The 12684-nt window shown below is 45.4% G+C and overlaps 1 protein-coding gene across 4 annotated transcripts in view; it reads left to right on the forward strand.

Annotated features, from left to right (window-relative positions):
* LOC124348820 (teneurin-a-like) overlaps positions 1-12684 on the forward strand; it is a 115037-nt gene that overhangs the window by 85496 nt on the left and 16857 nt on the right. Inside the window, exon 1 of one of the 4 annotated variants that reach the window (XM_046799108.1) lies at positions 4162-4770. The exons of the other annotated variants lie outside the window; for them this stretch is intronic. Within the exon in view, the coding sequence (XP_046655064.1) occupies positions 4590-4770 (181 nt within the window). The 5' untranslated portion in view covers positions 4162-4589. Of the gene's footprint in view, positions 1-4161; positions 4771-12684 lie in introns of those variants that run through there. 4 annotated transcript variants of the gene reach the window in all.

A 12684-nucleotide genomic window follows, 5' to 3' on the forward strand; every position in this document is an offset into this window, starting at 1 on the left:
GTGTGGATATCAAATCATCGGCGTGGCAGACTCAAGCCCAAGACGGACGACGGCATTCGGTTGTTCCCAATTTTTCTCAGACTCGACCGATGCGATTGACCCCCTCTGTCACCGAGTGTTTCCTCCGACCCACATGGACAGAGATAAAAAGAAATAAATAGAGAGAGACCCTCACCGGTGACAGGTTTTCTCCCCCCCCCCCCCCCTGCTCTTCGATTGAGTCCCGATCTAATCCGAAAGGTCTTTCAAAATTGAGTGAAATGTCGCATCCGCGGGGATATCCCAGTTCAATTTCGTTGTCGTGATTTCCCCTGTAGTTGTTGTTGTTGCTGGTCTCCCCCTCTCTCTAACCAGACAAGGACTCTCTTTTTTCTAACTACAATTTCCCCTGGCCAACTTGAGAAAAGACTGTCGACAATGCGTCAAATTATCAAAATTGTCCGTCCCTTTTTATTGTCCGGTGCACAACCCCTTAGATTGTGCTGCACCCCCCGTGAGCCTATTGTTCAATTCCCATGCCCTCGAGTCGATTCGGTTGATTCCCTTTTTGACCAAAGTGGATCATATGTCGAGGCTGGACTCGACTGGACTCGACGACGACTGGATGGTCAGCACAAACGGGGTCTATACAGTGTGCGTAACTGCGTATCATTCCGGGTCGACAGACGGAGAGCGCCCGGTCCCCCTCCCTCCCTCTTTCTTTGGAAAAAAAAAGTTTGTTCTCTTTTCAATTCGTTGCCCAGCAGAGAAAGAAAAGAAAGAGCTATTTATTAGATATAGAGTATATAAAATATATAAAGGATATATAGCTAGGTAGTTATACGAGCAGAATAGATGTAACTGTCTACGTCGGCATTATATTGGTTTATAAAAGGGGGAAAACTTGGGATCTACAAAAGAGAAAGAAGATGAAACGGCTAGAAGAGAGAGAGAGAGAGAGATCAGATCTTGAAATTGGAAAAAGAATTAGCCCAAAGTAAAAGTTTGACGATGTTGAGCGTAGTAGACGAGATGGCAGGAGAAGAAAAATGATGGAAAACTCAAAAAGTTTTTTTTTTTTTTTTTTTTTTTCGCTAGTTTGGAGGATTATTATTGGACGACCTCTCTCTCTCTCTCGTCCTCCATGCAATCAGTATTGTATAGAGCGCTATATAGGTAGAAATAGGGTTTCTCAGTCGTATAGTTGTACTTATTTATTCACGAATTATTAAAAAGTCAACGTCAACGGATCAAACAAAAAACCACAAAAGACTGGGGAGGGAAAATATAGGTCCGCCTTCTTTTCTCGGAGGCACAAGTAATCATCAATGCAAAAGCAGCTGCTTCCACTCCTTGTTAGGCGGGATGCAATAACTCTTCATTTATTGCAGTTTCGACTCGTCCCTCAAATAACTTTTTTTATTTTTTGTTTATTTTTTGGTGGGGGATATCGCACTTTGTCAGAGCCCACTCCCCTTGAACTCGAGAGCCTTTTCTCTCGTTATGATGTCGGACTGTAATCCGCTTTTGTGTTAAACGATGGAAATTCCCCGATGGCAACCGCTGGCGTTTCGGTTGAATTGAACTCGTTCAACTTGCAAACTTATCAATCAAATTAAATGCTTGAAAAATCTCTCAATTACCGTGGGTAGACCAACCCCCTCCTAGTCGAAAATAAGATGATCTCTACATAGTCAACCTCGAGAAAGAAAGAAGATCAAAACTCTCAGATGCGTTTGTACGTGCGTAGGCCGTACAACTTTCCCAAGTCGACGTGAAATAATCAATAGTCGCAACTTAAGGACAGGAGGACAGCCGGGCCATGTTTTAAGACTTTTTTTTTTTTTTATATATTCCTCCTCGAGTTCTTGTGTGTAGACCTTATAAATTATGTGCCGTTTTGTGTGTTTGCTGCTCCGGTTTTCTTTTCCTACTTTGGACCGAGTCTCTTCCATGACGAGTTGACGAAGCGGGCAGAAACCGCCGTGGCACTGCCGCCTTGTTTATCTCTTCTTTTTTTTTTACTTTTTCACTTTTTTTTCTTCTTCGGTATTAAAAAAAAAAAAATGCCATGGCGGAGCGAACCCCAGTGTATATCATCGTACGTATTAGAGGCTCACATTCGAGTATATTACCTCTATACACGCTGTTGAACAATAAACAACAAACGAGCTAACCATTTCTGTAGTATAATCCTTCCGTTTTCGTTCGTTCTTCTTCTTCTCCTCTGCCAGCAGCGCTGCTGGGCAACAGCTCGGGATGAAAAGGGGTGGAAAATATTCCAACAAAAAAACGGGGTGAAGCTTCATTATCATATTAAACTTGTACATCAAACTTTTCTTTTCTTTCTTTTTTCTTTTCTCCCCTTTTTTCGTGTACAGTGTACGTACACCTATTGTGCGCTATGATAAATTCCAAGGTCTATAGACACATGGCAAGCTATTGAACGCATAATAGAGTCGTCTCTTATTGTATGTACACAAGAGTCAGCCGAGGGCGGAGTCAATCGGGAGGGGGTTCTCATTTTCTCGCTGGCATTTGTTATTATCATGATTCCGTCGTCGTCGTCGTCGTCGTCGGGTTGGACGGAAAATTGGGATGTAATATTGTAGTTGCACTAGAGTAATACAATGGACCCTGGTTTTGTATGTACACGACGAGTCCCTCGGCGCTGTGGGAACCGGGGGAGGGGGGCAGCGTGACCGAATTAATTAGGGCGTACGCCGACCCAGCAGGTGATATCGAAAATTGGATGGCGAAAACGATCGACAGTCCCACAACATCGAAACCCACCGGTAGCACGCGCCTATTGCCCCCCTCTCTCCCTCTTCTTTCCTCCCTCTTTTCTTCTCCACCATGAGACCCAATAAAAGGACCCTCCCAATTTGATTGTTACATCCGTTCTTGTATACATTTTTACTCTACTAGTTTGAAGGGGGGTTGCCGCTTTTTTTTTTAGTGCAGCAGTCGGCTGGGCCTATATCTACTAGATCTCTTTTTGCTTTTCCCCCCACTCTCTCTCTCTCTCTCTCTCTCTGCGTATTATATTTTAAATAGTGGAAGCTGCTGGAGGAAGCCCTGGCAAAAAGGTCCATTATCCTCGATCCTGGCTGAGCTCTACTTCACAATGCCCAGCAACCATTTCTTGCTGTACAGTTTCATGGGGAGGAAGGGAGGGGGGTTTTGTTATATTTATACATATCTATCTACTATACATGTAGTAGTCGGGACTGAGCGCGTGCTGTTGCTGCTGTTGGCTTCGTTGTCAGATTCGATCGATGGTTTTTGTGTGAGAGAAGAAAAAGAAGAAGAAGAGAATCGACTGATGTTTTATCTGCCCCTCGGGGGGACGCCAGCTCTTTGATAACAATAAATCACCAACAGCAATTCCATATAGAAAATTCTGCGACACAATTTTGGTTTGGACAACTTTTTTTCTTTTTGCACTTGAAAACAAATTTGAAGAGTTTATTTTTTGGAAATTGTCAGTTTTTCTCTGTAAGCGTTTGGATAGACGGGTTTCACTTCCAATTTTTTGTTTCTTCTTCGAGAGTGATTCACGACCAACTGGGATGAAGGTCGTATAGAAGAATAACAGAGACAGCCACTTTGGTAGCTTCTACTCTTTTTTTTTCTTCTTCTTCTTCTTCGTATTATTTTTATCTTTTCTCTTCGCCGTGTTCCTTTTGGCTTTGATGGATGAAAATGTTGGCCAATAAAACTGTCGTGTATTTCTCGTTTTCTTCTGTGCCAATACGCGTTGCCCGGCAATTCAGCCAGCCAAGAACGAAGCGAAAAGAAAGAAAAAATAAAATAAAAGGAGTGCGGTAGAGTGAAACATTCGTTAAGGGCCTCTCGTTTTTCCTTTTTCTTTTTTGGATGGTAGTGGCGTGGGTTTTTGTTCTGAGAGAAGGGCAAAGTAGCGTGAAAGAATGGAAAGGAGGAATCGAAAGACAGGTTGCAGCTCTTGGTGATGTGCTTGTGTCGCGCGCATCTAGTCGAGTCTTTATCTGCCGACCGAGTTGCTTGCCTATATCCAGAGCGCACACACTGCAAAGAGCCGGGGCTTTTTCACTCTTGTTTGGGTGGATGAAATCGGTTCATGCGCAGTGATGTGACTCAGCAACTCCGGGATCTCCCCCTCGAGCTATATCCCCTCGACTGTAGCCGAGAATCGCTTGACTCGACTACACCCCACCCGACTGTGAACGACTTGGTAGGAGCGGGCTCCCAACAGGACCAGAACGAAACCATCCGTCTAGGAGATCGGTTGACGTAATCGTGCTGGAGGAACTCTTTTTCTCTCATCCCTACTCCAGCGCATCCGCTTTTGTATTTTTTCGATTCGAGTGCTGTCGACATTTTTTTTCTTTTCTCGTGTTCGCCGTTCGGCAGAGTGAAGTGAATTGCGTCGGAGTCAAACGACATTTGTTTGGTGTCGGCGGCTGACGGCTGGCGACGACATTTTTTCGCTGGCTAACTGTTGTGTGATCAACAAGTTCGTGACTGTTGACGTTATGACGGACGCAATTTTCCCTCGCGAGTGGTAGTGAGTCATCTCGTAATCAAGCGAGACAGCCGGGACACATTCTTGTTGCAAAGAACACAAAATGGATGAGGACGACTCGTGCATCTACGCCAACATTGGCGGCGAGATGGAGTACCACCCCGGCCAGCATCAACTGGAATCGGTTCAAGAGCATCAGCATCAGCAGCAGCAACCGCGAGATGAGATGATCATTCATCCTTACAACCTCGTCAGGGCTCGATCATCTCATTGCGTCTTGTCAGGTACATTTAAGAGAAAAGAGAACGAAAACGGGGCCGATAGAAAAGCGCTTAGGGCTTAGAGACTGGGAAACCCCATCTGTTCGTGTTACAACTAACGTAACCCCACCAAAGTATGTACAATTTGCTAAGTTAATTATATCCCTTGGCGGCCCCTAGCTTCTCCCGCCCTCGCCTGTGTATTACGACGCGCTTTAGTGGAATAAAGCCATTGGATTTTTGCGTCTCTCCCGGCAGACACATCCTTCCTGGATGTGTACGAAAGAGATGGATAGAGTGGGAATCGAAAAAATAAAATCAAATAATAAAAAAAAAAGAACGTAGTGGGGGGGGGGGGGGAGCCCCTTTTAACCCTTGGTAGTAGACGAGAGAGATAGAGAGAGCGTGCGGAAATCCGTCCGGTCTTATTTTCTCTCTTCTTTTCTTTATCCTGTTTTTTGGTTAGAAGGTTTTTTTTTTTTATTTTCACTTTCCACTGATCTATAATACATTTTCTCTTTCTCTCTTACGTACTTTTTTTCTGACGGGCGGTCGTTCAGTTTCTTAGTCCTTTTTCTTTTTCCTTTTTAAGTCCGTGTCGTTTTCAAGGGCCGTGTCGCGCTCGCTCTGGCCCGTCACGTTAATGAAGATTGAAGAATAATGTCGGCTAGATGTAATGGTACTGGCGCACTACTTTGTGTTTTTTTGTATCCGTCAAGAGCGCTCCGATGCTCTACATAAAAGACGAAGGTCGACCCTTTTTCTTTTTTAAAAAGACAATAAACAACTTGACGGCTGAAACAATTTCAAACACGGCCGTGTGTAACGCTCACGAGTGTGTGTGTGTGTGTAGGCTAATAATAACCGTTGCAGAAAAAAAGAGGAAAATATTTTTTCTCTCTTTTTTTTCCTATTCAAACGATTTTCAATTACTCGGGCAAGCGCATCTTTTGAAAAATGTATTTATTCCCGCCTCTTTTTTTTTTTTTTTAAATAATTTTCTTCATTTTACCTTTTACTTGTTCGTTTCGTTTCCTCGACTCGTTTGTTTATTTGTTTTTGTTGTTTTCCCTTTCATTGTTCAACATTTGATTCGCTCCGCTTGGCTTCTGCATTTTTTTTTCTTCTTGGATTCATAAAGGTTTTCCCTTTGAACCAGAAAAAGCAACAACATAAAAGCGGATTCCTGATGGAATCAACCGTGACGCCTATTGTGTAATGACTTGGTTCTAGCCATTCCTGAAAAAAAAAAAAAGATTTTGTTTTTCTTCTTCTCCTAACTGAAAAAACAACAATTTTCCCTTGAAAATCCTCCTTTTTTATTATTATTGTGATTCCTGCGCTACCAAGTGCCATCGTTCACGCCAGACGTTCTTCAAGTACAGTTGTAGTTGTTGTTCCTAGTAGTAGTAGAGGAAGCCGACTTTGTGACTCCGCCTTTGTGTCGTCCACGATCTAACAAAGGCGGATGCTCCTCGTCGCCGTGATAAGACTCGCAACTTGGCCGAAAGGGGCAAAACAAGAATCGCCAAAAGTTTCCAAGTTTTCCATAATCATCATCATCATCGTCGCCGCATGTACGCTGTGAATGTCAAGGCACCAGCAGCGACCGGCAGCAGGGGCCCAAGTTGTCGGGCAACTTTTGTTCGTTTGATTCCAAAGTATAAGAAGATCTCGTCGTCGTCGTCGTCGTCGTACAAGAAGATGTCTCCTTGCCGTTTGGCTCTTTGTGACAGATAAAAGACGGCAAAGGTCTGGTCGACAGCGTCGTCACGGTCGATATATTATACATGTTATAAATTGGGTTTAGACGGGCGGCGGCCAGTGTCTGTTAGTCGACGACACAAAAAGAAGAAAAAAGGACGGAGGCGAAATCTCATTTGACATCCACCATCTAACCTAACGTTCAAAGACCAGGATCCCTATAAAAAGTGCGCGCGGGCTCTATTTGTTCTCTATCCAGCGTCTTTTGGGGATTCTTTTCTCTTTTTGTTTCACTCGGCTGATCCTCAGCCATCAAATAGTTTCTGCATCCGATCCGCTTCGCAGAGATCCGTCGCACCCTTCAACGTCTAGGGTTACAAGCCAGGGGATTTTTTTTTTCTTCTTCTTCATCTTCTCCTCCTTTTTTACGTGTTATTTACACCGTCAAGTAATAAAAAAAAAGAACAAAAAACAAAAAGTGCTGGAGTGGATTCGTGTTACCGGTTGTTGGCCCGTTAATTGATTGTGAGATAAATTCCGATCGATTGACGCGCCAAAAAATGAATTTTTTTGTTCTTTTTGTTTGTTGTCTGCTGAATAATTGGCATATTGGATTTCAGATCATTACTTGCCGTAGGGTAGGGAGCGTCAATCACAATAGCCGAGATGGGAAATGGGGTTGGGGACGACGTCTGAAATGATGGATGGTTTTGAGATCCTTTATGGTCGTCCGTCCGTCCGTCAAGATCCTTTCCGATTTCGAATCAACGGTCCGTCTGCATGTCTGTCACGGTTATCTAAAGACGCGAATACATCTCCCCCCAATACTATTTAGAGTTGTGTGTGTGTGTATAGAATGTCCCGCCGCAATTGTCATTACGGCGTGGGCTCAATTCTGCCGCTGGATTGGAACGCGGGCGATGCCAGCGTCTATCTCCTCTCCCTATCAAATCCTCGTGTCCTGTCGGCCGTCCATTTTCTCCGTGGTCCCCCCCCCCTTCTATTCAACCATGTCGTCGTCGTCGTCCTATCTGTGGCCGGAGGAGGAAACTCTTTAAGGCATTGCCGTGTCGAATCACGCCGGCTCTTAAGCTCTCAGCGTCGTCGTCCGTCGACGGCGACGCACAATGACGCCATCGGAGCAGAGTAATATAGATGTGGAAAAGGGGGGGGGGGACCATCCGAGAATATGCAGTGTATTGGTGGTAGTGGTAAGGAAGGGGGGAGCATTAGGACTATATGTGCTGCTGCTGCTGTGTGCATCTTAGATATTCTTTTGTTGTATCGATTGCGATCAAATTGCCCGGCCAGAGGCGGAAACGAACGACCGCCCCGTCGCTTGATTTCATTTCGTTCTCGTTGGTCGTCGCCATCTCTCTTGATACAATGGAGCCGCCGCCACCGCTGCTTCATTTTGTGGCACTTTTCAAGTCGCGGAAGATCGCTCGACTCCCCCGCCTTCAACTGGATCATATTCGCTCGACTGGACGATCGGAATCTCTCGCCCCTCCGCGCCTCCCCCACAAATTGTGTTGGCTTCTCTTGATTTTGATAGGACAGCACACGGTCGGCTGGACGACTGGAATGTCTTTTCTCTCTCTCTCATCGGAGATTCTTTTGGCCCATTTTGTCTTGTTCGAAAATTGGCGTATCATTTGGGATTCTGAATGGGAGCCTATCAAATAGTATATTACATCGAGAGCCCGGGGCTCTTAAACATTGTTTATTTGAAAAAGAAGGTCCTTCCTTCCTTCCAGCAGCACAGGAGGAATCGGAAGAGGCAAGGGAATCTATATCTATATATATTTGATGTGCGGATCGTGGAGAACGCCTGGTACCGTGTATATATAGTGACATTGGATATTCTTTGGGCATGTGCACTATTCATGGGGGCCGGCCTCGATCCTGGCAAAGGCCAAAGAGAAATGATTCACGATTTCAATCTGGGCCGGCGAGGGTAAAAAATGGACTTGAGGGAACCATTGACCAATTCGAGATGTTCTGGAAGAGTCTAGAGGCTGCGTTTCAAAGGAATTCCCTCGCAGATGTTCTTGTGTACAACATTGAATTAGATTTTTTGAAAAAAAGTCGAGATTTTTATCCAGTAAAATTGAGAAAGAGAGAAAGATCCTAACACTATTGGCTCTGGCTGGATGAGAGCTAAAAAGTGCGCAGTGCGACGTCTATCAGGGAATATCGAAAAGTGGCTGCACCTTTATTGGTTTAGATATTCCTTTCTTTCAGTATCTATACACACACACACACGGGCGAATTGAATTTGTGATCGGTGCCTTCATTCCTCCTCCTCGTGCAGAGACTTTTTCTCTTTTGCTCCGGCGTAAGTCTCGGCGCGGCGCATCTTCTCGATCGCATAAAAAGCTCGGCCGAGAGTAGCAGCTGCATATGAAACGTCTGTCTGGCCCAAATGGATGGATGGAGATTTTATATATCCACGTCCTCCTCCTCCGTCCGGAATGGTTTTTTTTTTTTTTTTTTCCTTTCCTGCCTAACCATTTCGAAGTCAAAGTCGCAGTCAAAGAGACAAGTCCTTTTGCCTGGTATATATATGTATTACGTCTGTGTGCGCGTGTATAAACTAGGCCCGGGCGCACTTTCATCAAGCCGAATGGCGTCTCGACCAGGCCCGCCCTCGATGCTTTTTCTTCTTCTCATTCAAACTGGTTCATATTTTATTCCAATATGCCTCGAGTAGTTCGTATACTACATCGAGAAAAGGAGGAAAAGAAATGGGAGCTAGCAGTTGAGATTCTCTATTCACGGGGTGCCGTCGACGTGCCATTGTGTACAGACGAGCTCAGCAATTTGGGCTGACTTATAACTCTCTCTCTCTCTCTCCTTCGTCAATCTATAGAACTGGCGTATGTGGGGGGTGCTGGATGCTGGGTGTTGGGTTTTTTCTTCATCATTTTGGATTTGGTGCTCTCTGGCGCGTCAACAACAATCGTCGATGACATACTGAAAGTGGATTGTGTGCACCCTGGGTGAATGCCGACCGATTTGGTTAGCTATTCTTTGACTATATTCCTTCTTCTTCTTCTGTCGTGACTTGTGCTGAATTGCGGCTTTCCAAGAGGATCCCCTTCATCCACAGACACAAGAGCCGAGCGCTCGCCTCTTTGAGAACACGCGAGCTAGAGTGTGTGCGAGAGAGAGAGTCTTATTCGGTCGCCCGGCTTTCGACCTCCCATTGTCGCCGGCCATCAAAGTCAGAATCAGCACAGCCGCCACTTTTTTTTTTTCTTCTCTCCTTTTTCTATTCCACTTTTTCTCGATGTGTTTCAAACATTCGTCACTTGTCCAAGTGTCAAAAGTCGCACTCAGAGTCTAACCACAAAGTTCATCATCATCTTTTTTTCCCCCACTTTTTCATGTACGGCACGTGGAGGTATGTGATTAGAAAAAGGAAAAGAGACGGATGGATGCGTGTGCAATAATACCGGAAGTAGGACCGTATCGATAGATTAAGTGCGAACCGGCTTTTTCTTTTTTGTTGGGGAGGTTGAGATATTACGGCCGCCTGATATAATAAGGAGCGACCGTTAGACATATGAAAGAAGACGAATGAGCGACCCATCATCGGCGGAATATGTCGCTGCAGCCGCCCGAGCTATTGGCCTATTTATCCAGCCAACTGACGCGCGCAACGACAACACGACGACGACGATGACGGCGATGCTTTAACGGCTGGATGGCCGGAGTTATATGGTGGGGGGCCAGGGCGTCGTCTCGTGCTATTCGTTTGTCGTCATAGAAGGTTCAGATGTGTGGAAAGAGATGATTGCCGCCTCTTGCGCCTCCGCATTCGTAGAGATATATATATGTATACATAGATATATACTTTCGGTGATTGCTTTCAATACATCAAAGCGATGAGCCTTTTGAACTTTTCATCGCAACTTCATCTTGGGCCAAGGCTGCAAACAGACGCCAAGAGATTCACAGTTTGCCTATCGATGCCATAGGCTACCTACCCGACACAACATGTGTACTGCTGTTTCGAAATTTGTATCCCGCTACTCTTTCGCCATTTTACTTTTGACTGAAAAAAAATACAGTCCTCGGTCGCAATTCAAAAAGAGCCATCAGCTTTTTTTTCCTAGCCGCATCTCGTCGTTCTCTTTTTTATTGGCGGTGAGAGAGATGGCAGGAAATAAAAAAAGAAAAAAAGGGAAGAGGTATGCATATTTCACGGTAAACGGCCATTTACAGCTGAGCGGGCTGGAGCGTGTCTCTTAAAGGGGGGAGACGATTGCCGATCATTGCGGGAGACATTTGAGTGTGGTTGCGCGCGCAGAGAGGCTGTAGGGGTTGTGTGTGTGTGTGCCATTTATTTGAAATTCAAAGTGGATGACGCCACTTGCTACCACAACCCACTTCTCCTTATAGTTCTAGTCGGCTGTTGGAAATATATTCCCGGCCGCCGACTATTACAGTGTCTCTCTCCCTTTCCCATTGTGGTTCCCATCTGCCAATGTTCCCACTGTTGGATCATTTGGAGTTTTTTTTTTTCTTCTCTTATTCTCCCCCCACCACCCGATGTGCGTTCTATCGACACTTGAACGGGGGGGGAAGCTCTTTTCTCTGTCCGCTGCTGCCATTTTGTCGAATTGGTGCAAACAACTGCAAACAGATGAGAGGGTGAAGTGGTGGCGGCCCGAAAGAAAAGGAGGGTTAAGGCCAAATTGAGTCACAGCAGCAGCTGTTTTCGTCCAGTAAAATAGATGGCCAGTAATAGTTAGACAATCGATATCTAGAGAGATAGAGTAAACTCTTGTGTCAACTGTGTAACTCTAAGGAAATTTTGGGTTCGCTTCCCATTCATTGAAGATGTGCCACACGCCATTTTTTTGGTGGGGGTGGGTGAACTGGGCGAGAACAAACGGCTGGCAAAGCTCGTCGTCGATCTGCCTCAGCACTTTGGCATTCGACTTTTTGAGGACAGACAAAGAGTTGAAGGGGTGGCCGGGATTGTTTAATTAGTATAGACGTCTATTTGAACACGGTCGGCGGGGTGGAAAGGGTGGGGTGGTGGTGGGGGAGGAACGTCCTCGATCCTTTGGCCCTGTTCAAAAGTTTCCTTTGATGATGTCGACGACGGCGACGCCGTGATGAAATGATCTCTGCTGCACTTGGCAACAACGGAACTGAATAACAGCACATCACGAACGCGGGATAGTTGCGTTTAGAGTCTCTATCGAGCTCCTCTTTATGTCTCTCGTGTGTTGGTCAATAAGTTGGACGAGTTTCGCTCATCCACGCCTTGATACACTTGCACAAAAGTCCACCGCTCATCGGAAAAATCCAAAAATGACGGGGGTGGTGGGTTGATGGCCATCCAGTTCACCATCTCTTTTCCGCCCGTTGGCCAGGGAATGTCGTTCAATGCGATTACTGCACGGCGTGATTTTCCCCCCAAAGTTTTTAAAGAGGAGATAATGTCTCGGACGCGGAAGAGGTGGAGTCTTGACTTGGTTTCCCGGAGAAACACGAAAATCAAGTCGAGGGCGGAAATGAAACGGCTCAAGTTACAGACATTTTCGACGTTTGGAGAAACCTTTTTTCTTCTAGGGAAAATCTCGGCCGATCGGCACAAACAGCTTAGCAACACACAGGGAAAAGTCTCTAGCTTCCTTATTTCTTTTTGCCTACTGATATGCATTTTGTATAGCTCAACTTTTCGTGTGCTCTGTGCATTCGCCCGTGAATTGTATTCAGGACGAATGGGGCCAGGGCATTTTCAAAGAGCCGTAAAGGAGACGGGCCAGGGGCCACCACTGGTACGGAGACGCGCTCACAATGTCATCCGTAATTGGATTTCCATCCCATTTATTATTATAAGTGTGTATATGTGTACTACTACTCGAGTAGTACAGAGTTGTGTGTTGGATATGCGATACAGAGACACGGAGAAGCTAGGAGAGGAAGGAAGGGGGGATATAAATGTGGGTGTTGGGTTTTTTCTGTGAGGGAGTATAGTCGACTCACTATCATCCCTGTCGTGCAGCCGGAATCTTTCCATTTGTCTCGTGAATAGATCTCTCCACCAGAGACCGAGCCCGAAAGAACTCGATTGATTAGCGTTTATTACACTAGTGCTCCCCATATTGCCTATCTCCTTTGCCCCCTTTTCTTCTTTTTACGTAGGATCTTCTCTACATGCGGGGAATTGACTAATAATATATTGTCTCTAGTATAGGTAAACGCATTTTACAG

Source organism: Daphnia pulicaria, chromosome 7 (genome assembly GCF_021234035.1).
Source record: "Daphnia pulicaria isolate SC F1-1A chromosome 7, SC_F0-13Bv2, whole genome shotgun sequence".
NCBI classification, from domain to species: Eukaryota; Metazoa; Arthropoda; class Branchiopoda; order Diplostraca; family Daphniidae; genus Daphnia; species Daphnia pulicaria.